This window comes from Empidonax traillii, unplaced genomic scaffold, assembly GCF_003031625.1.
Source record: "Empidonax traillii isolate 1590-97213 ecotype Southwest subspecies unplaced genomic scaffold, ASM303162v1 scaffold164:size861626, whole genome shotgun sequence".
NCBI classification, from domain to species: domain Eukaryota; kingdom Metazoa; phylum Chordata; class Aves; order Passeriformes; family Tyrannidae; genus Empidonax; species Empidonax traillii.
The window spans coordinates 238,068-262,963 of record NW_020955357.1 but is presented as its reverse complement, the minus strand read 5'-3'; the positions used below and the strand labels follow the sequence as shown (position 1 = coordinate 262,963).

At 39.2% G+C, this 24,896-nt stretch overlaps 1 protein-coding gene across 2 annotated transcripts in view; it reads right to left on the bottom strand.

The window, feature by feature from the left end:
- PPP4R3A (protein phosphatase 4 regulatory subunit 3A) overlaps positions 1-23,245 on the bottom strand; it is a 44,264-nt gene extending 21,019 nt beyond the window's left edge. Inside the window, exons 1-4 of one of the 2 annotated variants that reach the window (XM_027885327.1) lie at positions 22,056-23,245; positions 13,756-13,811; positions 4,500-4,598; positions 2,209-2,826 (exon numbers count right to left, since the gene is read on the bottom strand). In XM_027885327.1, coding sequence (XP_027741128.1) covers positions 2,209-2,826; positions 4,500-4,598; positions 13,756-13,811; positions 22,056-22,197 — 915 coding nt within the window. In that variant the 5' untranslated portion in view covers positions 22,198-23,245. Of the gene's footprint in view, positions 1-2,208; positions 2,827-4,499; positions 4,599-6,066; positions 6,128-13,755; positions 13,812-22,055 lie in introns of those variants that run through there. The other variant, XM_027885328.1, reaches the window with a different exon arrangement.
- Between the last annotated feature and the right edge of the window lie 1,651 nt (positions 23,246-24,896).

Genomic DNA, 24,896 nt, shown 5'->3' with positions numbered 1-24,896 from the left:
AACCTTGGTTAAGAGCTACACTGCAAGAACTTGAAAAATCATCAGTCAAGCCTTTTAAACTCTTAAAAATGCAATGGACATATAATTTGTGATAGTCTTTTTTAACTCCCTCAAAATCAAAAATTGATCAACAATGTCAAATGATTTCCAACAGATGCTTATTTACAGATTCAGGGAGTTCCCACTCACTGCTATAGAACTGTACTGTGAAAGTATAGGAGATGCAATCTAGCACAGGATGTATTATCTTTCTTGTGTGCTACCACTCTTGTCTCCTCAAAGTTGTAGAAAGCACCTGAACAATTTGAAATATTTATCTACCTCTGAAATGCAATGTCAATTCTTCTGGCTCCTACACACATGGAATACACTTTATTCTCAACCACAGACAACAGCAAGAGAAGTGAAGATAAGGTTCAGAAATCCACTGTCATACAGCAAATCACAACCTGAGCGTCTACTGCACCTCTGAACTGCAACTAACAAGTCTGGCAACCACACTACAACTTGCTATTCTAACCAAAACTTACCCTGTACCTATTAACCTAACACAGGTTGTAAGGGACAGAATAAAGGAAACTCATCAGTCACTAGTCCTCAATAAAGTTATCTTGAGATATCTGGTAAACACATCCTTAATGATTTTGCCAGATCGGGTCCTCTTTCTCCTCTCCCAGTTTTCTTTTTAAAGTTCTAGATCCCCCTCAGAATCAGCCACTGTCACCAAGACTCCTGAGTAATTCTTCCCCTCCTCCAGCCAAACTGTAACATGCTCAGAAATTTGCTTTTAGCTTGCAAAGACATTTTATGACAGTATGACTAGTAGTCAACTGGATATGCTCAAGTTGAGACCCCTTAACTGAATCTTTTTGGCATTCTCTCAGTCAGGTTTGTCAACTTTCTCAAATTAGCTGCTCCAAAATGAGTAACGTCTTCTGTTCCAGACAAGCAACTGTGACTTTCTTTATCAAGGACACACACATGGACATGAACAGTTTGGTTCAGGTGAGCATAAGCCAGGGCCCAGTACTACTGAAGATGCCCCAGGTACTCCACTGGGTCCCCAGTGGCTGCTCCAATGCCTGGTTCACAGACCCACCAGGCACAGGCCTCAGCAGCAAGGTCTGTGTGATGTCCTGCACATCCGGCTGCTTATTAAACACTTCACATGTGGACACGACATATTAAAGCTCCAAGGGAGTGGGTGGTGAATGAAAAGTTGTGAGGTCTAGTTTTGGCAATCATTTGCTGTATGAGTTTGCAAAAGGACTTTTCACTCTCCTTTGCTGTATTTTCAATGAAATTATACACAGTGCATCCTGAGAGTCAAATTGAAGATAAATATGATTAAGGTAATCAATAACACCTAGCACTAAGTCCATTTCTCTAGATCAGATAGCCCCTACAAAGGCAGTGGCTATTCATTCATTAAACACCAGGAGAATTAAGATAATTTAGATAATTAAGTTCTACAAACAAAAATATATGTGCTGAGTTAGCTGGAAGCTTTAAGAAGCTCCTCTGTTTGTAACACTGTTCAAGAAGTTCATGGGTTGGTGCAGAATACTGAAGACACATTGTTAAGATATCTAAAGTATCATATATTCTCTTTACATTTGCAGTAAGATACTTCAGGAAAAACTGCTAATTCCAAGCTGCATTATCTAGTGACTTATAAAGGTAAACTCAGCAAACATTTAAGCGCCTAAGGCAGTGTTGTGTTCTTAACCTGTACTTTCCAAACAACTAAGTTAATTTACTTCTAAAAATAACAACAGTTACATCCTGATAGGAGACTGTATTGTGAAATTTAGGCAAAGTAATTTAAATTTTTTTCGTGGTTATATGACAAAAATATCCTTAAGTCTAGTGACTAAAAAGTCCCAAAATAAAAGAAACCTCCAACCCTCAAAATTCCTATTAAAGTCAACGCTTCAAAATGCAAACAATACTATTCATTCTAAACAACCTTATTCAATGTTTACTCCATTTAAATCAGTTGCAGAGAATCTAGTTCAAAACCAGACATTTAAGAACATATTTTTAACAACTCTGTGCTCAATCCACACCTTTTCTGTCATACTGCACAATCACTTCCAGAATCACAGAAGTGAAGGTTCCACCAAAGCACATCAATTTTTCCAAGAATAATTATCCAACTTTCTGTGCCCAAGTGCAAATAAGAGACTATGAAATTTTGAAACTTACCTGTAACATACCAACTATTTCCACTTTATTAAAAAAGATGAAAGAATGAAGTGTTGATAGCATATTTTCCTCAAAAACTGAGGGAGTGGGTAGGACCATATCTTGAATATACTGTACTCTGTATGTCTGGTGTATTTTTTGCTTCAGCTCTGGGTCAGATATAGGTATCACTTCTTTAAATTTTGCTGTTTTAGTCAGAAATTCCCTGTGTTTCCGTGACTGTGATAAAGACGGATCATATTCTAGGCATCCAATTACGTCCATTATACATTCCTCGGAAAACATGACTTCAAAAAGTGCAGTTCTGTTCAAAAGGAAAATTCCCTTGATAATTTCATATAAGTGGTGTAGTCCTTCGATGTTCTCCAAGTCTTCGCACACATGAAAAATTTCCAAGAGCTTCTTTATATAACCCTCATTTTCCAGTGCTAGTGCGAGTTTCTCACGGCGTAAGGGTGAAGGCAGTGAAGATGCCACAAGTTCTGCAATCTCTTCTAGTCGACTTAGTTCACAGGATGGCAGTTCTAGACCTGGTGATGACATATCATCAAAACGTTCTTCCTCAGATTCATCGACAAGGTCCTGAGTAATATCGACAGAAGGATCTTTGCCTTGAACCTACAAAATAAAATTTGTCAAAAAAGCAGAGATTAATTTTTCTGCTGCTTGAATGTTTTTTAAAAAATATAATTTCAAGTATCACATGCTTTTTCTCTGTATGGGTAAAAGAGAAGTGCAAATCTAAGTTGGACATTGAGTATAGCTGGTTTGGAAAATCAAGAGATAATTAAAAGATTTCTTCAAACAGAAGGCTTTACAAAATTATTTCTACGTTAAATATTTATTTTCTAAAAAAAAGAAGAATGAAAAAAAGCTACATTTTAAAGTACTTCAAACAAAAACAGAAATTCATAATTACTAATATGGATGGCAACTTTTTAATAGACTACTAAACTAAGCTATGTTTCCAGTCTATTCTCTGCAGACAGATTTTTAAACGCAAACCAGTATTACATTATTGCAGTGACAGCTTTAAACACTCATCTATAGGCTACTAACTGCTCTTGATGCTTTGAAAGCTTCTGCTACTTCAAACAGAGGAGAGAGACCAGTCTTGCTAATTTAATTATTGTTTTCAGTTCTGGAGACCTACAAGTCAAAATCTGTTACCATGCACTTTCTAAATACTCTACAGACACAGAATCCCCTCATAAGAACAGAAAAGCCCAAACACTGACAGAAGAGTAATGGAAAACTGTCAGAAAAACAAGGCACAGGACCTGAAAAGACCTCTCTAGAGATACGAGGAAATGTGGAAAGTACGAATTACTGAAAAAAATTGACAGATGCTTGGGCATCAGAGCGTATCATCTTTAATGACATCTTAATTTTAGCATCTGCTTGGAGTCTGATGTGTCAAATTCAGAAAGGCACTGCTGTGCAGAGCAGAAGGTAGTGTTCTTTTTCATCTTGAAAGTCAGCAAAAAAACCCTTGGAGAAATAATATTTCATTTGTAACAGCAAGCCTATACCTGGATTAAGATCCAAAACACTGTTAAAAACCACATATTGTTCTGCTTATACATCAGCAACCACTTTCATTATAAATGGTATCGAAGTTTTCCTTTTAGAAGAAGTTTTCATGACAGAGGAAGCTTAAGATCTATAAAGTGCACTAGACACAAATACAATAGCATGGTCTCAAAACAGGATGTAAAGACACTGGTTTCCTACAAAAATATTAGATCTTTACATGAGGCTGAGGAAGCTGGGCTTCTTATCTGGGTGTTTCCCAAGAACATAACTTCCCCTTTTCCCCATTTTGTTTCTGTCCCCAACTTTCAACCCATTGACTGCTAAGGTTCCTGGAAATGTTTCTGTACTTATTTACATAAGTTTCTCTACTTATTTACATAAGTGGTAAACTGTTGAAAAGACTCATTCCTAAAAAAAGGAATAATCTATACACATGCCACCACAAAAACAGATTTCTTTTGCTTTACTTCTGAAATCAGTGACAATGAATTCCAAAAGACAGAGTGGAGAGAGCTAGAGGTTTGTTAAGAACAGAAACAGCACACAGAGAGCAATTTAGAGAAATCCCACATAATGTAGCAGAGAATTAAGAAAAGCTGCGATGTTTGGAATGGAAGAAAAAACCCAAATAAGAACTGACAAAATAAACTTTCTATCTACTGTGTTCAGATTCATCTCTTAGAACAGCCTAGAAAGTTTGAACACAAACATTAGGATGAATTAGGTTGTCTCAATTTTACATTTATCAAACTTACCTGACATATTTTTTCCCATATTTCATCACATCCTGCTTTTTCTTGAAAGCTAAGTGCCAAATCATAATTTTCAGCTTCAGACCACACAATCAAGGTATCCTTTAAAGAGAAGAAGAGTATTTTCAGGCAATGTATTTCTATGTTTAAATAGTAAAATTTTAAAATAAAAACAGGCTGAGATCTAATTCTGACAGGATAGTATTGCAACACAAATGCAAATACTTTTTAAAATGTTTATATGTTCTAAGATTCTTAGGATTAAAACGATTTCTGCATAAATCAGAACAAAGAAGTTTCAGAAAGATACTGAAGGTCTTATTTCCTATTTCATGTGACCATAATACTGTAAATCTCAAAAAGGCTGATCCAGAATATGCACTTCTACCTCAACGCACCCTCTGATAAAATACAATAACAAAAGCAACAGCTTTTGCGGCTTTTATGCTTGGGGGGTTTTTTTAAAAAATCTTTCAATTGGATCACATAAAACTGCACTTCTTCTTTAGGATCAAAGTTACAATCTTTTCTTTTTTCCATTTTTATAGGCCCCAGAAGACACTGTGCTAATGCACAGAACAGTTGCTTAAAAGGCAGCCCCAAGAGGCCTACAAGGTTTAAAGAACAGAAACCTGAATAAGCACAGTTAACTGCCTGAGAGCACACACACCTTTACACTGAGCCACGCACAGGAGCTTTACTTATTCCTAACTACAATTCTGGAAGGAAGTTTTGCCCTAGATTTCTAGAAATTATTTGAAGCTGTGTTTAACTATACGTAGTGCCCAGACACTTCAGTTCTCATCTACAAGAGAGGTAGTTCAAGAGTTTATCAGAGCCCTCACACTGCGTGCAAACCCAATATACGAAAGTGGCAGCTGATGCAGCAAACAGCAGTGTCGCTCACTGACAAGGCAGCTGACGAAGTAGTTAAAAGTCTGCTAAATAACTCTTAGAATAACTAAATAAAAATATAAATAAATAAATAATATTAAAAGAAGAAAAGAAAATCGGTATTATTTACACATACTGAATCAAATTTTATTTTAAGTCTTTTGTCTTCCTATAACAGCTAAAATACAGCCACAGTAAATATATATATCTCCATAAAACTGTATTATGTCAGCTAAGTGCCAAACTGTGCATTTACTCACTAGGACAAAGGACATGAGGATTTTTCTGCTTGCATTTCAATGGGAACATAAAATACAGAATTTGTATTTCTTAAAGTATAGATTTTGCTAACAGTGATTATTCCTGAAGAAATTAATTTTAAATATTTGCACAAGCACTGTAAGTTGCCATGCATTTATAAAGTTTAATACAGTTTACTAATTAATTTGCTTCAAATACTAAAATGAACACTGAGGATAAAGAGAAATCTTAGATTTAGATTTTGATATGCACTTACTGGAAAACTCCTTAAACTAAACTACAATCTAAATAGCACCATCAGCTAGATCCATTAGGGTTGTCAAGCAATACAATATAATCAATTTGCCATTACCAGAGCAGCTATACTGCTTCAGAGGCACTAATGGCTTTACCTTGTAAATGGCAAATAGTTTACCTTTTCCTTTTCCAAAGGGTTGAGGAAGAGGTGGTACACAGAAGAAGGGGATTTAGGAAGACCACCTCCAAAATACAAAAGGAAGAAAAAAAAGTCATAATTAATAGCTTATTCTCTACAAAGTCATGGTGCAAATACTCTGGTAATAACAGATTGACAGCACCTGGTACTGCTGACTCCGATAGAGTAAGGAAAATAAGTTTACAAAAATCTGAAAAGTGAAGGTCCAAAAAAAAACCCCACTAATTTTTTTGTTTACCATCTGTTAAAAACAGTATGTATCTTACTGCAGTATTCATTGTAGGTATCAGGTTCAAATTCTAATACATTAATCTCTGCAATTAGTATTCATACTGCAGTAACTTTCAAGGCCATTGTCTCATTAGCTTCACACTGTGTAATGCTTAGTTAATTAAAAAAACCCAAACCCCACAACTAACCCTAACACTACATTTTAAGTTGATCCTAGCAGAACTTGCAACTTTCCCATCTACTTTTAATTCTGTTGAAGTCAAAGTGATTAGATTTCTGAGCAAGCAATTTTCCAAAAGTTCAAAATGTATTTTCTTCTTCATAAAGAACATGACTAACAAACAGGGAAATGACTATTTTTAAAACTTGCTTTTGAAAACTACAGTCACAGATGAACAGAAGTGTATTTGGCCATAGTACAGCAATTGCTTTACTAATATCAGAATTGGTTTACTAATATCAGAAAAGTGTTTTCCAACTGCCAACATCAACAAGTCTAAGTTATTAGTTATCTGTTGTCTTATTACACAAGTGTTTCATATTATAGATTATTATCATTTCCTCAATAGAAATCTACCAATTGCTACTTACTCTCTGATCTTTAGGAAACAGTATTTGTTTGTACAGCCCTTCTTGCCTCAAAGGTCTTTTAAGAAGAGAACATGAAACAGTGACAAAAGCACTTCACTCTTCCGCATAATACACAGTTCTATCAAAGTTTAAATTCACTGTTAAATGCAGACAATTATGAATGTAATTTCATTTTCTTAACAGTTCAAAACTTATAATCATCAAAAAGGATGAGCAGTACAAGACTTAGACTTGCATGAAGAAATGACTAAAGGAAATTCTAAATGTAGTTAGAGATAAAAAAATGCATGAACAACAATGTTGTTTCTGCTTGTTTTATTTTAAGAATAAAATCTGTATGCTTGATCTGAAATCTCCTCAATGTAATCTGAATCCACTAACTACTCTGGATCTCTCAGCTGTGGAACAAGACTATTTGTTGCTTTCAAATATCAAACATTACTTCTTTTAACTCCAGAAAGCAACTGAAATTTCTTAAGAATGCATTCTCCATTCCAAGAGAAAACAGGAGCATGGATGAATATGCTTAGTAATAGCAGCTACCAGTTAGAGGTAAGGAGATGTGTCTTATATTACACCTCGATGAGATCTTCAATTTTACATGTTTCATGGAAGTTCTGGCTCAATTTGATCAAAAACATGTCCTCTGCTTTTGCATTACATACAAAATGTTAGCCTCTACACAAGGAACTGGATGGTATGATTAGAACATCTAAACTTTGTCCGTATCGAGCTCATCATTATACAATTAGAATGTGAAACTTCAGTATTAAATCACAGTTGTATGAACTGTCATAAACACGGACAGATGTTTTATCATTGAAGGCTTTTATACTGAGTGCTCTGCAAGAATCCCAGCATTTGAGCTCCTCATATTTTTCAAGATGCATCACAGTTATTGGCAAGACCTTTTTTAAAGAGGATGATAATCAGGAGCCATTTATGTGGAGTTCACAATCTTATCTCAAGCTTGAAAATCATTTGCTGCTTTGCAAGACAGTATTTTGACGGTAGTGCCAGTTGGATATGTCATCACCGTCTTAGCCCATATTAGTTCCTTATGACTGCACAGGTGAATTTCTTAATATAAGCAGAAGTTTTAGGCATGGTCTCTTTTTAGGAGACCTGTGTATTTAACATTCCCATAAAGAGGCATTAATCATTTCTATCAATGGAGGGTAACTTTGTACACTCTAATCCTTGTAAGGACAGAGCCTGAGGCAACAATTCAGAATGCAATTGGAGATTTCTGTGCTGCTTCTCTTATTTCTGGCTGCATCAAGCCCATACAAAGCATATTCTGGTTAGTTAGAGGTTTTCAAGGAAGTACTGCTGTGTGCTACAGTTTTGAGACTTCATGCCTAGAGAAGCTAACCTTCAAACGTACAACTACAACAGTTCAAGCCAGGAGGCAGTGGCAATTGAACTTAAAAGAACAGGGCTTAGTATCTACCCTCTGACTTCTCATTTTTTGAAATTATTGCCAAAAGGCTTCTTACTTTCCTAATGAGTAAAAATTTGTTGAATACACATTATCAGTCTAAAGACCTCGCCATAACACTCACTAGAAGTCACAAGTTTATTAGACATTAAATCAGTTTTATTTAACAATTGGAAAGCTGATTAGCAGATGTGTTATACAGCATTCACAAGATCTCCAAAGCAAGCCCTGGGATTTCACAGTGAAGAATTTCAGAGCAACCAGTACTCAGGATTTGATTCTGCCATAAAATTACAATTTCTTTCCTCTTGTGATAAAATTAACAAAACTGTTACTGTTTGACCATGGACTCTCACTGCTGTTCGTGTCCAGGGAGAACACCAATCTCGTCTGTAGCTCCAAAACTTTCTCTCGGCATCCCTATAAGATTCAGGTTATACTCAAGAAGTAGTAACCCCCTACATTAAACAGGTGTTTCATAAATTCCTGCTTTCAGTCTTAAAAAGCAAACGAATCTTTTCCTACTAGCCCTCAAATGATTCAGGCCTATGACACTTTCCTGGCCCACGCTGAAAATTCAACACAGCAAGGCTGTTTCTCCCCCTCAGGGACTGCCTGATTGCTGTTCCTTATCTAGGCACTTATATTGTTTACAGTCACAGACACTTCCCTGGACATGTAAAGCCACCTTTCAGCATCTTGCTATGTAAATATTTACAATCAAAAGTACAATTTCATAAGCAGGCTTCTGTTTAAGAAATCAACTACCGGCACTACCCGGGTTTTTTAAGGTAAATATACAGTTATTGTGGTAGGTCGTGGCAGAATCTAAAAAAGCCACTCAAGTAATGTAATATAAAGTTTCTATTCTGCCTTTGGTTTTATGCATTTCCTCACCTGGAACATGGTTATCTAGATGTGCTACCAATTTATCCCTAAAACTGGACTAACATATCAAATGCATATTTAGCCTGTATTCTGCTAGCTTTCTTGGAAGCTCAGAAACTATACATGACTTTTAAGTTAGTGTTTTCATAGCTGCATTCCCATGAATCATGAGGAATTAAATCAATTTATTAGTTCTGTAACAGAATGTTAACTCACTGGCCTAATGACCATACCAAGCAACAGCAGAAAAATCAGATTACACATGAAAACAGACATGAAAGAAAAGAAACGTGTTAATTTAAAAGAGGTGAACTGGCTCAGCCCAAACCCAAGAGCACTCCTTCCCCTTGTTTATCCCCTCAGCCCATAAAGTCACATATTTTTCCTTACTAACTTGGCTATCATAGGCACAAATTTTATTGAAATAGTTTCACTGTTAGCTCACTTGTCATGACAGCAAAGGTAGGAAGTTCATCTTCTCTGAGCATTCTGCCAGTGCCTTTTTGGATCTTTTCAAAATTTGGCTTTTTTATTAATAAGCCTGCTCTCCATCATTCAAGGATGACCAAGTTCCATAGCTACTGCAAGGTACTCTGAATGAGTCGAAGCTTTGTACTCCTGTGAGGAACTGAAAAAGAGGCTGCAAAAGCACAGGACACGACACTTCTAGTGCAGAGACAAGACTCTGCAGCAGGAAGCTGTAAGCAACTCGGGTCTTCCTTGTTTCAGACATCAAAAGGGAAACATACTTCATCACAGGGTTACAGGATGTTCATGGATGTATCTACCAAACAGTTGAGGATATTTATTGTTCTATTGTTAAAGCATTGCCCAAGCATATTGAGAAGTGTATACCCAAGTCCACACCCGTATCAGGTTTCTCCCTTGATCAATGCTATGTATATATTTTTTCCTCCTTCAGGGTTGCATAGGAAGAGGTGTGTTCTCCTAATATACTAGTACAATTTCTTTTCTGAATAAGAATCACTTGCTTAAGAACAGCATCTCTGTCACTAGCATTCTGAAATTTCAATGCCTCAAAAAAAATACCCCACAATTAAGATACCTTCTACCTTTACTAGCATACTAAGAAAACAACCAAAAACAGAAGAGGAAAACCAAGTATTCCATGTGTGACCAAATAATGCACTCTATAATTAAATTTCACTTACTAAACAAAATTTGTTTTTAAGTTGTGTGCTACTACTTACCCAGTATATTCCATGGCAAAGTTATAGAACCATTATCTGACATTTTAAAATAAGAAACCAACACAACATATAGCTATAAACAAGAATACAAGTCAGGCGTCCAAGTAGCTGTACTGATGCACATTTTGCTTTTTCTGAAGAAGTTTTTGCCTACAAATAGTACCTTAACGTAAGAAATATTAACTCCTTTTTCTGAGCCACAGGACATTAGTTTCTCAAGTTGTTTTCTTTCTAGCTCGTTTTCTTCATATGGGTTCCTTTCTTCTACTTCTACTATAAGTAATGAGTTTGCCAGGAAGTTCTGGATGCTCTGAACCACGTCACTTCCACTGGTAGCAACTCTATATTGCAGAATCAGATACACAGACATATCTTTCTTTTTGAACACATGGCAGAAAATGAGGCTTCATTGTGACAAAGACTAATTTATCTGACTAGTGAAAGGGTAGTTCAAAGACTGTCTATGTGTCCATGCTTTAAGGAATTATTTCAAATCTCCAGATGTCAGGTAAGTGTGGGAAGACTGGAAAGCAGACCATGCAAGATGAAGTATCTCAGGTTGATGTATGATAAATGAGTCCCTGAGCAGGACTCAAGATCTTCCAAAGTACTCTTTCTCTCCTAAACGAAAGGCACACAGTGGTATTTACCACCATAAAGGGCAGTCACGGGTTTCAATTCAAAACACCAAGAAACAGAAAATAGATAAAATTTTACTAGAAGCTCAGATTAAGAGGGTATAACTTCTGTTGGGTTTTGGTGTGGTTTGTTTGTTTGTTTTTGTTGTTGTTGTTGTTTGGGTTTTTATTAGGTTTTTTTGTTTGTTTGTTTTTAATTTCCATGGATGTTTTACACATCAAGGGAACAGAGGTAGCAAGGCAACCTTGTCCTAGGTCTTCACATTATTATTTTGATAAATAATTATCTAAGATGTGCAGTTACTAGAATGCACATACGTATACCATAAGATTGTGTAATTTGCGATATCAACAATTAATAAAACCGTCGGTTCCACACTGGCACTAAGAGTGCAGCATAGGTAGAAGGTTCTTTCACCAGCAGAAGAACTTCAGTGTTTATCACAAAGGTATCTACAACGCTTTCGCTGCAGGACCCAAAGCAACTGGCACAGCAAGTTTTTGCAATTTACCGCACATGGTCTCTTCTTCCTTCCAATCACACATTTCAATTGGTCCGATAAAAGACTGCCTGGGCTGACACGAAGCTTGTAAAAAGAAACTAAGTCAGAACTCATCCACTTATTCCATTAGATATCTGAAGTGCCCACAAGCCACGTGCTGAGTATGTCACAGTAAAAACAGACATGCTGCTAGGTACCCCTTAAAATGGAATGGAGGTTCACCTTCACAACAAAATTCTGAGATAAAAGCCTGGTAAGATCATAACAGACCAGACAGTTACTCTGAAGTTTCAAGTCTTACATTCTTGAAATTTTGTAAGCACAACTAACAACTGCAGGCAAACTCAAAAGCAAGTCTCCTGTCTCAGGCTGCAACTTCACCAGCATGAGGCGACATAAGTGGCCTCCTGCAGTCAGAAAGAAAGATCTCACGCACTCTTCCATCTCAGTTCCACAAATGGATCTGTGTAAGGTGGCTTGAAACTTCAGCAAACACAAAGCATTACCAATTTTTGCAGAGGGATTTGGAGTACCAACTTGATTTTCTTGTGGTTTACTGAGTTAAGGTAGTTCAGAGTTCTAGAAGCAGAGCTGGAAAAAAGCTACTCTTCCTTTCAGCTGCTAAGTTCCAAGCTTAGCTCATATGGAATCACCTTTAAACTCTGAACTCACATTTTACTAAAGAAATGTGTAAGTAGACCTCACATGAAAAATAACAGGCTACAAAGCAGATTTAATAAACACACCAAGAAACATTTGGCATTTCTAAGGCTCAGAGTGGAGTCCTACATTCAGAGTCCTACATTCAACATACATTAGACACTGCTTTGCTTAAATAATACGAACAATCCACCTGCAAATATAAATTTCTGTCCATGCAGCATTTGAAAGCTTTAAGAACAGCACTCTTCCTTCTCCAGCACAGAAAAGGTAGTGCTGTTCTACTGGGACAGACTCGTATTTAATATTTTTATTTCTCTAACCATATTCTCACACAGTGGCCAGTACTGATTTGTGCAGTGCTAGACTACAACACCACTCTGACCCAGAGCAGCAAATGCTGTTACACTGCCAGGTACATGTGGTGGTTTGCACCAATCTTACAATTTTGTGCCAACTCAAAGTAGGTTTCGTGGCTGATTTGGCAAAAAGCCTATTGACACAAAGCTCCCCCCTCAATGCTCTTCGAACAGATTTAAGCCAGCAAAGCAAGTTTACACTAGATCAGCACTTTATACCGTAGAGCTGTGAAATATTCAGTGTCACTTAAGGAGTCCTAAAGCTCAAGTTACTGTATCATAGAACCGTGACCTCAAGCTAGTCAGGATTATAGCTAACTCTTAGTCTGCTTAGCACTTTTGCTGGAATTGATTCTTCAAACCCACATTGGCCTTATCAGTTGTTCAGTACAGGCTGTTTATATGGTGCATGATGAATTATATCAAGAGACAGATACAGGTTAAATTTTTCAAGGAAGGATATTTTTAGCCCATACTGATTGTCCCCATTCAGTTCAACATACAATCCCACAAACAGCTGCAGCCACACAACCATTGGGACTGCCAACGAGCAAAACAACAGTATGTGTATGCCTGCAATAAACTGTTAAAGCAAAGTGTTTTAAGACATTAATTGTATTTGACAAGATTCTGGCAAGTCTCAGTTGACCAGCTTTTTATTTATACAGAATGCTTTGAAGCAGTATTAACCCATATCCACCTTCCAAGCACAAGACAAACACATATTAACATGTAAAGAGCTTTAAAGCCTTCCTAGTCTTCTTGTGAATAAAAATATATTGCAAGTTATAGCATCTGAAGCATAAAGAAGAAAAAAGGCAGATGATATAAAGTTTCAGATACTATAAACCTCAGGAACTTCAGCTCCTTTGTGATTTTCACAATTATGTTTTACCTCTCTCTGCCAGAGCAATTTTTGGTGCAAAACAGAGTGCAAATTATCCATACAACTTCACAAAAAACACAGAAAAATAACACATGGATCATAAAATGCACAAAAATGGTGCAAACTACTTTGCCTCCTCTATTTTTGGTACAAGAACATAAAATACAATTTGCAATAGAGGAAAAAAAATACTGTATGGCAAGACTGTTGCTTGTACTGTTAAAGAACCGGCCTTTAAACAAGAGGAAAAGTATGTTTACCTGTTGCTTCTGGTAGGCGGTGTTCGGATTAATTTTGGACTCCAAAAGAAGAGAGCCTAGAAAATAAAAAGTTCCACTTATTTACATGTGTACTAAAATTTTAATCTTCACATGAATTTTTGGATCGCTCTTTCCCTGAGCAGGTATTGTCACCTTTCCTCCCAACGATAAGCCTGTTAACCCCTATTCTTGAGCTTTATATTTCATTTGTCCCTCAAAGATATTGTTCACATAGTACAGAATAATTAAGAGTGCTCTGAGGACTGAATGTTAAACCTCTTTCTTATTCTGAGTAATACCTCTTCCACAGAAAATTTTTTAGAGATTATAAAGTCTGCAAAAAGTCAGCATACCAAAAACTTCACAACTGCTTTCCACGGAATACCCATGGTTGTTCCATGTGAAATTTGTAATCATCTGGTATTTGTTTGTAAAGGTTAGCTAAAACACTTTTTCTTGGGAAACACATCTAGAAACTCATGCTTGGAGTGGCAACCACTGTGACTGCCAATACCGAAAAACTTCACACATGATAAACTTAGGAACAACGGTTTCACAGCAGTTTATACTGATTCAAGACACAGAAGAGCAATTCCATTCTATGTCTCTTTTCCTTTCCTTTCACACAAGCACTGGCATTAACATGTCAATTTAGATGATCTGAAGGGGTGATCTAAGTGAAAACAACCCTTAAAACGTTGTTGGCTTGTTGTTTTTTTTCTTGGTCCCATCACTTCCCCCACCCATCTTGCTGTTCAGCTGCACTAACCCTTTTTCATGACTCAAATTTTCATATCTGCAGAGCTGCACTAAGCATACATGAAGAAATACTGGTAAGTTAACTATCGTATAATTAAAACATAAGGCTGCAAGTAAGCACTTTTAAGTGGCACTTCCCCATTCACTTACCTGTTTAAATTTATTCCTTAAGAAGAGTCCAAAATTTAAGTGTCAACTTCTCAGTTTCATCGCTATAGTTCTAAGGTAATCATAATACTAAAATATTTGCCACATATTCTCACAAAAACTATAGTAAAGAAAAACTAAAATGCTTCAACCACCTCAGATGAAAACCTGAGAACTTGAAGACAAGTAAACAAACTACTTGGATTTGAAAAATATACTTGGAATTTAAAGCCATACTTTCAAATCTCTCAACAGAATCAACAAAGGCTGGCCAGTTTTCACTATCTGAGGAGTATATGAAACACAAAATCCACAGCAAGAAATATCCCAAACCAAAGTCTGCAAATGAGGTATAACCATCCTCAATTTAATGGGTTATAATTACAAAAAAACCCTCCACACTCCCTTGCCAAAGAACTACTACTAATTGAAGATCACAGAATCATACAATGTTTTGGGTTGGTAGGGACCTTTGTAGACCATCTAGTCAAATACCCACTGCAATAAGCAGTGATACCTTCAACTAGATTATATTGCCCAGAGCTCCATCAAACCTGACCTTGAATGATTCCAGGGATGAGGCATCTACCACCTCTCTCGGCAACCTGTGCCAGTGTTTCACTAGCTCACAGTAAAAAATTTCTTTCTTTCATCTAGTCTAAATAAGATTTCCCCTGAACCTTCTCCAGGCTGAACGACCCAAGCTGTCTCAGCCTTGCCTCACAGGAGAGGTGTTCCACCCTTCTGACCATGTCTGTGGCCCTCCTCTGGACCCAGTCTTTCCTGTGCTGCAGACTCCACAGCTGGACACAGCACTCCAGGTGGGGTTTCAGCAGAGGGAAGTAGAGGGGCAGAAGCCCCTCCCTTGACCTGCTGCCCACACTGCTTTTGATGCAGCCCAGGACATGGGCTGTGAGCGCACATGGCCAGCTCATGGCCAGCCTCCCACTCACCAGCACCCCCAAGTCCTTCTTGGCAGGGCTGCTCTCGATCTGTTCATCTCCCACCTGGACTGACACCAGGGGTTGCCCTGACCCAAGTGCAGCACCTTGCACCTCACACAGGCCCACTGCTCGAGCTTGTCCAGATCCCCCTGGACGGCATCCTGTCCCTCTAGCATGTCGACTGCACCACTTCAGCTTGGTGTCACCTGCAAAACTGCCGAGGGTGCGCTCAATCCCACTGTCTGTGGCACTGATGAAGATGTTCAGCTGGGGGAAGTGAGGGAAGAGACTGAAGAACCAGATCACAGAACTTCACTTGCTGTAAGAGCGGTGTATCATTAAAAAATTACACAAATATCAGAATATTTTGTTGTCTGATAAGAAAGGTTATTACTTCATGAATTTAGAAGCTTTACCAAAGATTATTATATTCATTAGCTTACCATGCATGTCATAATCAGGTAATTTTTTTTTTTTAAATTAACAGTGAAGGCTGCTTGTTCCTCATTTCTAAGTCTTTTGTTCTACAAGAAGCAGCCTTCACTAACAAAGTTGGCTTGAGAAACTATCACCTTGTCTAAACTAAAAACTCAGATACTATCCAACAACAAAACTAAAATAAATACCCTTCGAAGGAAAACAAAGACGACAAAAAAGCTCTCTCTCACCTCAAACCCAACTATACTAGCCTTTCTTTTTTTGAGTTTTTCCAGTTTTCTAACCTGCATCAGTTTTGCTACCAAAGCAGCTTACCTAAAGGTAACAGCATACCTAAAGAAAAAAGCAATCACAAACCACAAAGCAGGACAGAGGAGGAAAACATCTAAGATGAGCTTTACTGATGAAATCCAATAAACTGTTCATACCTTGACCATAGTCTCAATCTTTGAATTTTGGGTTTGCCTAATGAACATCTAAAACTAGCATGCCCTTTTCCATTATGATCATCAGCTACAGCCAGTATTTCGCTTCAGTCTTTCAAAATCCCAGCTTCTACTCCACGAAGTTTAGAATATTATTTTGTGCTATTAAGTTGGCTAACTTCTACGAACTCCTTCCTGTCTAGAAAGATTTAATACCAGCAAATATGAATTAGAATCTTCAAAGAATCAAAAGTAATTGATAATTTCAACCTTGTATTTTAACTGCTGAACATGGATCTACAGACACGGAAATCCCAAAATTAGCAGAGTATCATACATAACTTGAATGCCACGTTTGACAAAATACTATTTAAAATAAATACTATTTTAAAAAAAATGTGAAAACAATTGAATGCAGACAGTTAATTTTCTGAGCCAGAAGCAGACACTAGAGAATGACTCCTTCACTAGACTCATCACAAGAGTGTTTCTTCTTCTCTACTAAACTTGATGCTTGTGGGAAGGACAAATCAAGCCTTATAAGGCTTGACTTGCTTCTCATTAACACATGATTCAACTTTATTCCTCACCATTCCAGACAATAGAAAAGTATTAATCTAGAGACAGACACATACTGAAAGATAAACTGTGCTCTGCAACTAATAACTGCTCCAAATCCCTCCTGCTGGAGAATACGATGCTCCATTTGTGCAATATGTTCCACAAAAAGGGTTCAACCATTCCAAATCACTGACTATTCTAATAGTTGTTCCAGTAAGTGTATTTTCATACAGTAAGTTTTACAGGATCAGGCCCCTTCCTGGTATGAGGCAGCCTTAGGTCTCTGTTACTTGCATCTGGAAACCAGGCAGCAGTAACAGATGTCTGAAACACAAATATATTCTTTAGAAAAAGGTTACAGAACTCTAACATACTGCGAATAAACTTCTCTTCCATTCAAAGTCACTAGCAGTATTGATTCCTAAATACAGTTTGAGATGCCCTTGTCATAAGCAATTACTTTCTGTGAAGGCATTTTTCTCTATATTCTGGTGGCACTATCCTAGAATTTGTTCCGACTATCCAGTCTACTTTATAAAAACACACAAACAAAATTCATCTTCGTTGACCAGATGACTCTATTCAAAGTTAGGTAAGACCTATCCTAAAGCAAGCTCCGTTTTTAATCAACACTCCAAAATTATGCAATTCAGTTATTTTTATAAGTTATAGCATTGAATGGATTTATAAACATAATTGCAAGGCATTGGTGCCAGAAAGTAACATCTGAAACCACCCATAAAAAAGAAAAGAGATTTGCAGAATTCTGTTACCTGTCACACTAATGCAATACAGCACAGCTGGGAGGTTTGTTAGTATAAAAACACCATTCTGTGCTGTGGAAGGAATGTGCGTATAGGGAAAGACTTGCTCAAAAGAGATTACATACAGATATTGCATTTATTTTCAACTATATTTAGAGAACACCAAATATCCCAATCCCATAGTCTTAAACTTAAAAATCTGCAGACTTGTTTACGTATGTGCAGATAGAGGAGACCAGCTGATCTGGAACACTGCTCCTGTCCCATCAAACTGTTAAGTGGATTCTTCCTTTAAAAAAAAAAAAAAAAAAGCACTGCTCATTACCCCTCACTGGTATAAACAAGTACACATTTAAATGAAAATTTCAATTCAAGAGTTGTCTTTTGCAAGATGCACACAGAGGTTTAAGTTCTGCAATCAGTTCTGCTGCAACTTAATCACAGAAACTCAGAAAACAGCTCAAACCAAGGTCCAAGAACATGCTCTCCATTACAAGAGACTACTCCTCAGTCTAAAACATTTCTGAACAGTCAAATATTATGGGGATAACTAAGATAAAAGGAAAAAAAACCAACAGAATAATACATCCTCCTCCCTGCTTTTTTTCATTTTGATCTAAGATAAGTACTCAGTTGCTTTCCTAAAATAAGTGAATGAAATGAATCCATTGAGTTTGAGCAAGGTAAAACAAACTTAAGACAAATTTTGTCTAAGCTTCTGCTAGTAATACAAAGTTACTGATGCCTACACTAAAGAAACAGCCAGGATGGGTGTCTGCCCTGTGGCAGAAGTGCTTAACATACAGACTTCAGAAGCAGCAAACTACAACTTCTGAATGAAAATGGTGAAATACTTCCTAGAAAATTGCTGGCAAATATGGCCTCCAATGGAGGGGTTCACTTTGGCTTGTCAGAAAGTTTAGGTACAGGATAAGTAAGTTTTAATTAAAGGTTTAAGCCTTCAAATTAACCCAAAGCAGCTGAATAGAAGAGTTTATTTTAGAGGTCACTTAGTTATCTGGGCTCAGAACAAAAAAAAAAAAGAGAATCTGAAACCACGCAGTAAAAACCAAGAAGTAGATAGACGTTTTAAGAATGAGGTAGGCCACAGGAGCTTAAAATACCATGTGAGAAATAGGTAAGAAATCAAAGGCTTTTGACTACACTAAGAAACTCACACGGAAGGTGATAATTTGTAAGAAAATATTTCACAACTGCTCTACAACTGTAATTCAAGTAGAATACACTCCAACTCTGAATCACACAGAGAAACTTTCCAGGGTTTTAAATAAAAAGTTAGCAGTTAATGAAGTGGAAAAAAGTTACATTTTTCTGCTTCAAAGCATAATATAACCAATCTGAAAGCAGATTGTGGTATTTCTGTTCTAAAATTGATTACTCCAAATTGCCTGCAATGCCTCTTACAGTTTAGTGTCTGGAAACATTAGACATCTCAGAGAACAACACAAATCACTCATCTACTTTAATTCTTTTACGATGGTGTTAAAACAAACACCAACACAAGTTAAAAAACCATTCCTACATATTAAAAAACCCCTTTTATTCGGTTCTTATTCCTTCAACTCCAGACTACAGCTTACCTTAGACCTCGAATACGGACTGTATTACTCTTACCTGAACACCCTGACCATGCCATAAAATCTCAACCATTTGTAAAGCAGCCCACTACACCAAGTCATGGCTGCAAAATCCAAAGACTGAACCACAAGCTAGCTCACACAGCCAGCCAAACAAACCTCTGCTAATTCTGCTGTTGCTCTGTGTACAGCCAAACTGGCCCCCAGGAGTGGGAATTACAGAGAATACACAGAAGGAACTACTACTGACATCCCCATGACCTCCCCTACTCAAAAAACGGAGCCTTCACCTTCATGCTGATCCTGAGGTATTCTGTCAGCTTCCTGGAGTAAGTCAGTAAGAACATGCCAGTTTGCACAGGATGAATCTCAGCTCAAAGGCTAGGAAAAGCTGGTTTAGAATGCAGGAAGGAAGAAGTTTCATTGTGGAAGGAGGAGGAGCTGACAAAGAAAGACAATGCAAGAACGCAATGGAAACATGGAGGCAAATGGTGCATAGGCCCAGTTCCTACTACCGGTATGTCTTCACTAACTGGGAAAAAGTGAAAAATCACAGTCAACTGCTTTGTTTAGTTAAAAAAGCATGCAATGGAACACATAAATGGCACAGTCTCTAATACGTAAGTCTGGAGTTACCTTTTTCAAAAAATCACTTGGTCAAGAAAAAATTACTATCTTCAAAATTAGCCCACAAACAACAGACACTGGGAGCAAATAAAATATAAATCAAATTTTATGAGGTGTTTACACCAGCAAGTTAGAAAAACTAGCCTATTAATAGAGTGCACATTTACCCAGGACTGATACTACCTACTATATAAAGAACTTAAGCTCTGTATATTATTCAATACTTTGAAGTACTTATATGTGGTTTGAGAGAGATCTAATGCGTGTGTCCTACCAAATACACTTCTGTGTATTAGGTGCAGTTAGCAAGCCTGAGACAGTCCTGCTTTGATTAGAGTATCTCAGCTATACAAACACAAAGCAGTGACTTCATTTTTGGTTTTATACTAATTTGTGTCTTACTTCTTAGAGACGTTCATTTACAACAAATAAGCTGGTAACAACGGTTCAATTCAGGATCTAATCAGTCTTAAGCCTATATATTCTACTGAAAGTTAATACAAGGATTTTAGTTTGAATGGGCTATTTCTTCTCAAGCAGGTTATGAACTGCAGTTCTTTTACCTTTTCTCTGTAAAAGAATGAAAAAAATACCAAGAAATTGTTCATACATAGGAAACATGACAGTTTTTAAACATGACCCCATCAGCCATGTAGGTAGCCAAGGCAGTATCTACAACAAACCATGGCGTAAAAATCAGCTTAAAAACTTAGTGATAACCTTTATAATTCCTTCCCTCATGTTGAAATTAAACTAAGTCTATTTCTGTTTTGAATGTTTTCTCTTACACTATGAAGCTGCTCAAACTTTAAACGCATCTTCCTCACTGTAAAATAAATAAAATCAAGTATCAGTTTAAATTTCTCAAGTATAATCAAGAAACTACAAGACCCTGAGATTCGTGCTTATCAGAAGTTCAATTATCAAAATCCTGCTCAGATGATTGATTCCTCCGTATCAGTTTATGATCTTTGCTGCAGGGATTATTGTAGTTTGTTAGAACTTTCTGAAATAGTAAGAATTATTTCAAGTTGTTTTTCATCCTAGTTCCTACAATGAAAAAGCCTAAAAAATAAAATTACAAGGTCTGTTGACAGTCACAATCTACTAGATCTACAAGTCACTAAATACAGTAGCTACACATCAAAAGAAGTCGTAAGTCACACACTAACAAACTTCAATAGCAAAATGGTACAAGCTTAATATTCCAAAGTACACATTTTAAAATTTACTCTGATCATAGCAGTCGTGAACTCACTTAATCAATAATGAGGACTAGCCCAAACATGTAGCTACAGGGCTAGACACTACTACTCAACTTACACTATCGACATATGTTGCCAGAAAACGTGAAGGAAGTTGATAATGCATCATTTTAAGTTTATTTACAGGAAGACCTAGAACTGCTGAAGGACTGAGAGCTCCCATTCCATTAAAAAAAGGAAAAAAACATCTCTGAAAATGCTGTTCTGTCCACTGTATTGTCTTTACTACAACAACAACTGTACTTTGATAACTGTTGATAGCTTTTAGACTGTCTTACATAATTCCAAAAGCTACCAAAGAAAAAGGCGGGGGATAAGAAGGGTGTTAATCATCCAAGGACCGTTCAAAACATGTAATACAAACCAAGACCTAAGTTTTGAACAACAACTTTCACAAGGCAATCGTTTCCAGAAACATCCACGAAAGGATATATCACAATGATCAATTTTGAAACCGGAGTACACTGGACATCTAATAATAGATCACCAGAGAATCAAACCCATACAAGATTTACAACGAGACCTGAACGCATTTTGTAAGCAACACTGTGTATTCAGTATGAACAAAGTGCCTACCATGCTCGCACTTGATGGCAATCTTTTTTTTCACTTGGCCTAACACAAATGAAGGCTGCTGGTTAGTGCCTAGTTGCTTTCAGAAATAACATTTGAATTACCCCGCAAAACATTAAGGCAACAGACCCAAAGCTACACCCAGGTCCTTTTCTGGGTAGGACAAGGAAAGACTATACCTTCAGCCATACACACTTACCATCACTCTCTGCCCTGACTAGCAGGGACATGCCCTTGAGCCTCTCCACGTAGCAAGAGGACACATGCCCTGTGCCTCGATCATCCCACTGGCGGTCCTCATTTAGCGTGTAAACCTTCACCCTCCGCCGGGTGTCCGTCATCCTGCCGCCTGCCACACCGCAGCCACCACTCTGGCTCGCAATCGCTGGAGCAGCGGAAGGCTGGTCGGGGGCCAGGCCCCCCTCAGGGGAGGGGAGCGGGAAAGAAGGGAGCAGCCCCACACGGGCACGTCAAGCAAGGTCTTCTCTTCAGTGCCCCAACGGGATCCTCATTATGGAGGATAACGGAGGATTGGGGTGCGCAGTGGAAGAGGGGGAACAAGGGGTGAAGATGTGAAAGGGGAGCTGCTCCTCCAGGCACAGTCAGGCGCTGCACAAAAGGCGAGAAAGCCTACGCAGGGCAGAGCCGCAGAAAGAAGGGAGGCTCTTTGCAGGGCGAAGAGCAGGCAGGAGAGGCGGTGAAGACAAGATCCCGGAGGAGAAGTGGATCCGCGGGACTGGAAGCAGGGGCGGACAGCAGCCGGCGGGCAGTGACAGGAGCAGGCGGCCCTGGAGGCCGGGGCCCTGCCGAGGAGAGTAGACGGGGGCCGGGCGAGGCCGGAGGGAAGCAGAGGAGGGGAGGCAGGCGGGAGAGGGGCCGCTCGCCCCGGCCCGGAGCCCGGCTCTATTGTGCAGCTGCTGCCCAGGCCCGAAGCCCCTCGCTCGCCGTCCGTCAGCTCGAGGCTCCGCGGAGCCGCCCTCCTTCCCGCCGGCGCTGCCCGCGGCCTACGGACACTGCCCGGCCCGCGGCGGGGTAAACGACCGGCCGGGCTCAGCGCCCCGTCTCCCCCATGAGCTCCGGTCGCAGGCGGCGGCTTCACTCCCAGCTCGACTCCGCCGCCATGTTATTCTTCTTCTTCCTCCTCCTCCTCCTCCTCCTCCCGGTGCTGCGGCGGCTCAGTCCCGACTCCCCAGCGCGCCGTGCGACGTGGCCGCGCTTCCAGACGCTCTGCGGCCCAGCCGACCGGCCGGCAGACAGACGCTGTGCCCTGCGGAGGGAGGGGGCGAGCAACAGCGGCTGGTGCGGCCCGTCCGGCCCGGCTCCCTCCGGCCCCGGCTCCGCCTCAGTCACTGCGCGGCCGCCATCTTGGTTTCACCTCTCACTGGAGGCGCGGGGTCTCCCAGCCAGCGGCGGCACGGGCGGCCCGCCGGCAGTTAAAGGGCCAGCGCGCGGTTCCGCGAGGGCGGGAGGTGTGTGGGGCGCCGTCCCCGCCGGGCTGGGCAGAGCCTCCGGCTGAGCACGGCTGCTCCTTTCTTTTATTTTTGCTTTTTTTCTTAATTTTTATTTCGAGTGAATTCCAAGGTTAAACAGATTTTGGTTTAGCGTGTGTTAGAACTCCGCAGTCGGAGATGGGATCAAACAGTTGCAATAACAGACAGAAGCTGTCGAGGCTCTGCTTCTGCCACTGCTGCCAACATCTGAGCATATGCTTGACAGACTTCCCTAAAATACGTGAAAACGCTGATACATTTGGGACCCCACAGACACCACTGCAGGTGCCCATTTCACAGTGCATTGAGATATGCAGCGGGTATGGGAGCTCACAGCAATATATACTCCATTAGATCCACTTACTTTTATTTTATGCTTTCGAACAAGTACTATTAGTTGTTTATCAAAGTGAGTTATCCTGAGGCTGGTTTGAGCCAAAACCACAGACTACAAACTTTCCCCACAGAATTAATTACATGTCACGAGGAAGCTTCCAGTGAAGCCCTGTTTTCGTTTTTCCATCTTCTATTTTACTTGCCCCGTGAGGAAGGCAATGTTTGCCTACAGAATTGATACCCCGTTTCCTGGACAGGCTCCCCAAAAAAGTGGTCACAGCCCCAAGCCTGACAGAGTTCAAGAAGCATTTGGACAATGCTCTCAGGCACATGGTGTGATTCTCGCGATGTCCTGTGCAGGGCCAGGAATTGGACTCAGTGACCCTTGTGGGTCCCTTCCAACTCAAGAATATTTTGTGATTCTGTGGTTCCTGGTGTGCCCAGACAAAGCCATTTGGCCTTTGCTTTTGTGCTTGGCATTGATGCCCAAGGGCTGTTTAAGAACACAAGAGCCTTCGGGAGGGTTGTTTGGGTGTCCATGATGTAGCTGAAGGTATGTTATGCTCATTTTTCTCAGTATGGTGTTCTTGGCTAAAGCAGCAAAAGGTTTGAAGAGATTCAGATGTCTGAGAACTGTGGATTGTGGCCCGGATGAAGGGAAGCCACCACACAGCAGGTGCACAGAAAGGTGCTCATCACCTTTGTTTTGTGCCCTGTGCAGCCCCTGAGGGGACATGCCTGGGGAGGTGCTGTGGCAGAATTTCTCTTAGGCTGTTCTGGAGATGGATTTCTGTGACTTCAGAAAAGATTGATGTCACTTAGAGAAACCCCTGTAGAAGCGCTATACTCACATACCATTTACAAATTGTACCCTCTTGTGGCCATCAGATTAAGTATAGACCACACTGCTCCCTGCAGTTTTGATTCTTTTTTTTTTTTTTTTTGTGATTTGAAAACAAGAAGTTCAATCATTGATTTCCGTTTGCATGGTTTGCTTTATGAAAATTTTGGGTTCAGCTTCTTTTAATGGGCCTTGTGAGCTTTTGATATCAGCCTGAACAATGCTCAGCCTGACAATAGTGCCCACTTGGTCAGGTTTTATTCCAATTCTCATTATATTTGGCAAGGGGGTTTATTTTTTCATACGTTTCCACCCCAGTGATTCCAGAAGAAAGGCTGGGCATCGAGAGCAACTTCCTGTGCTAAAAAGCAGT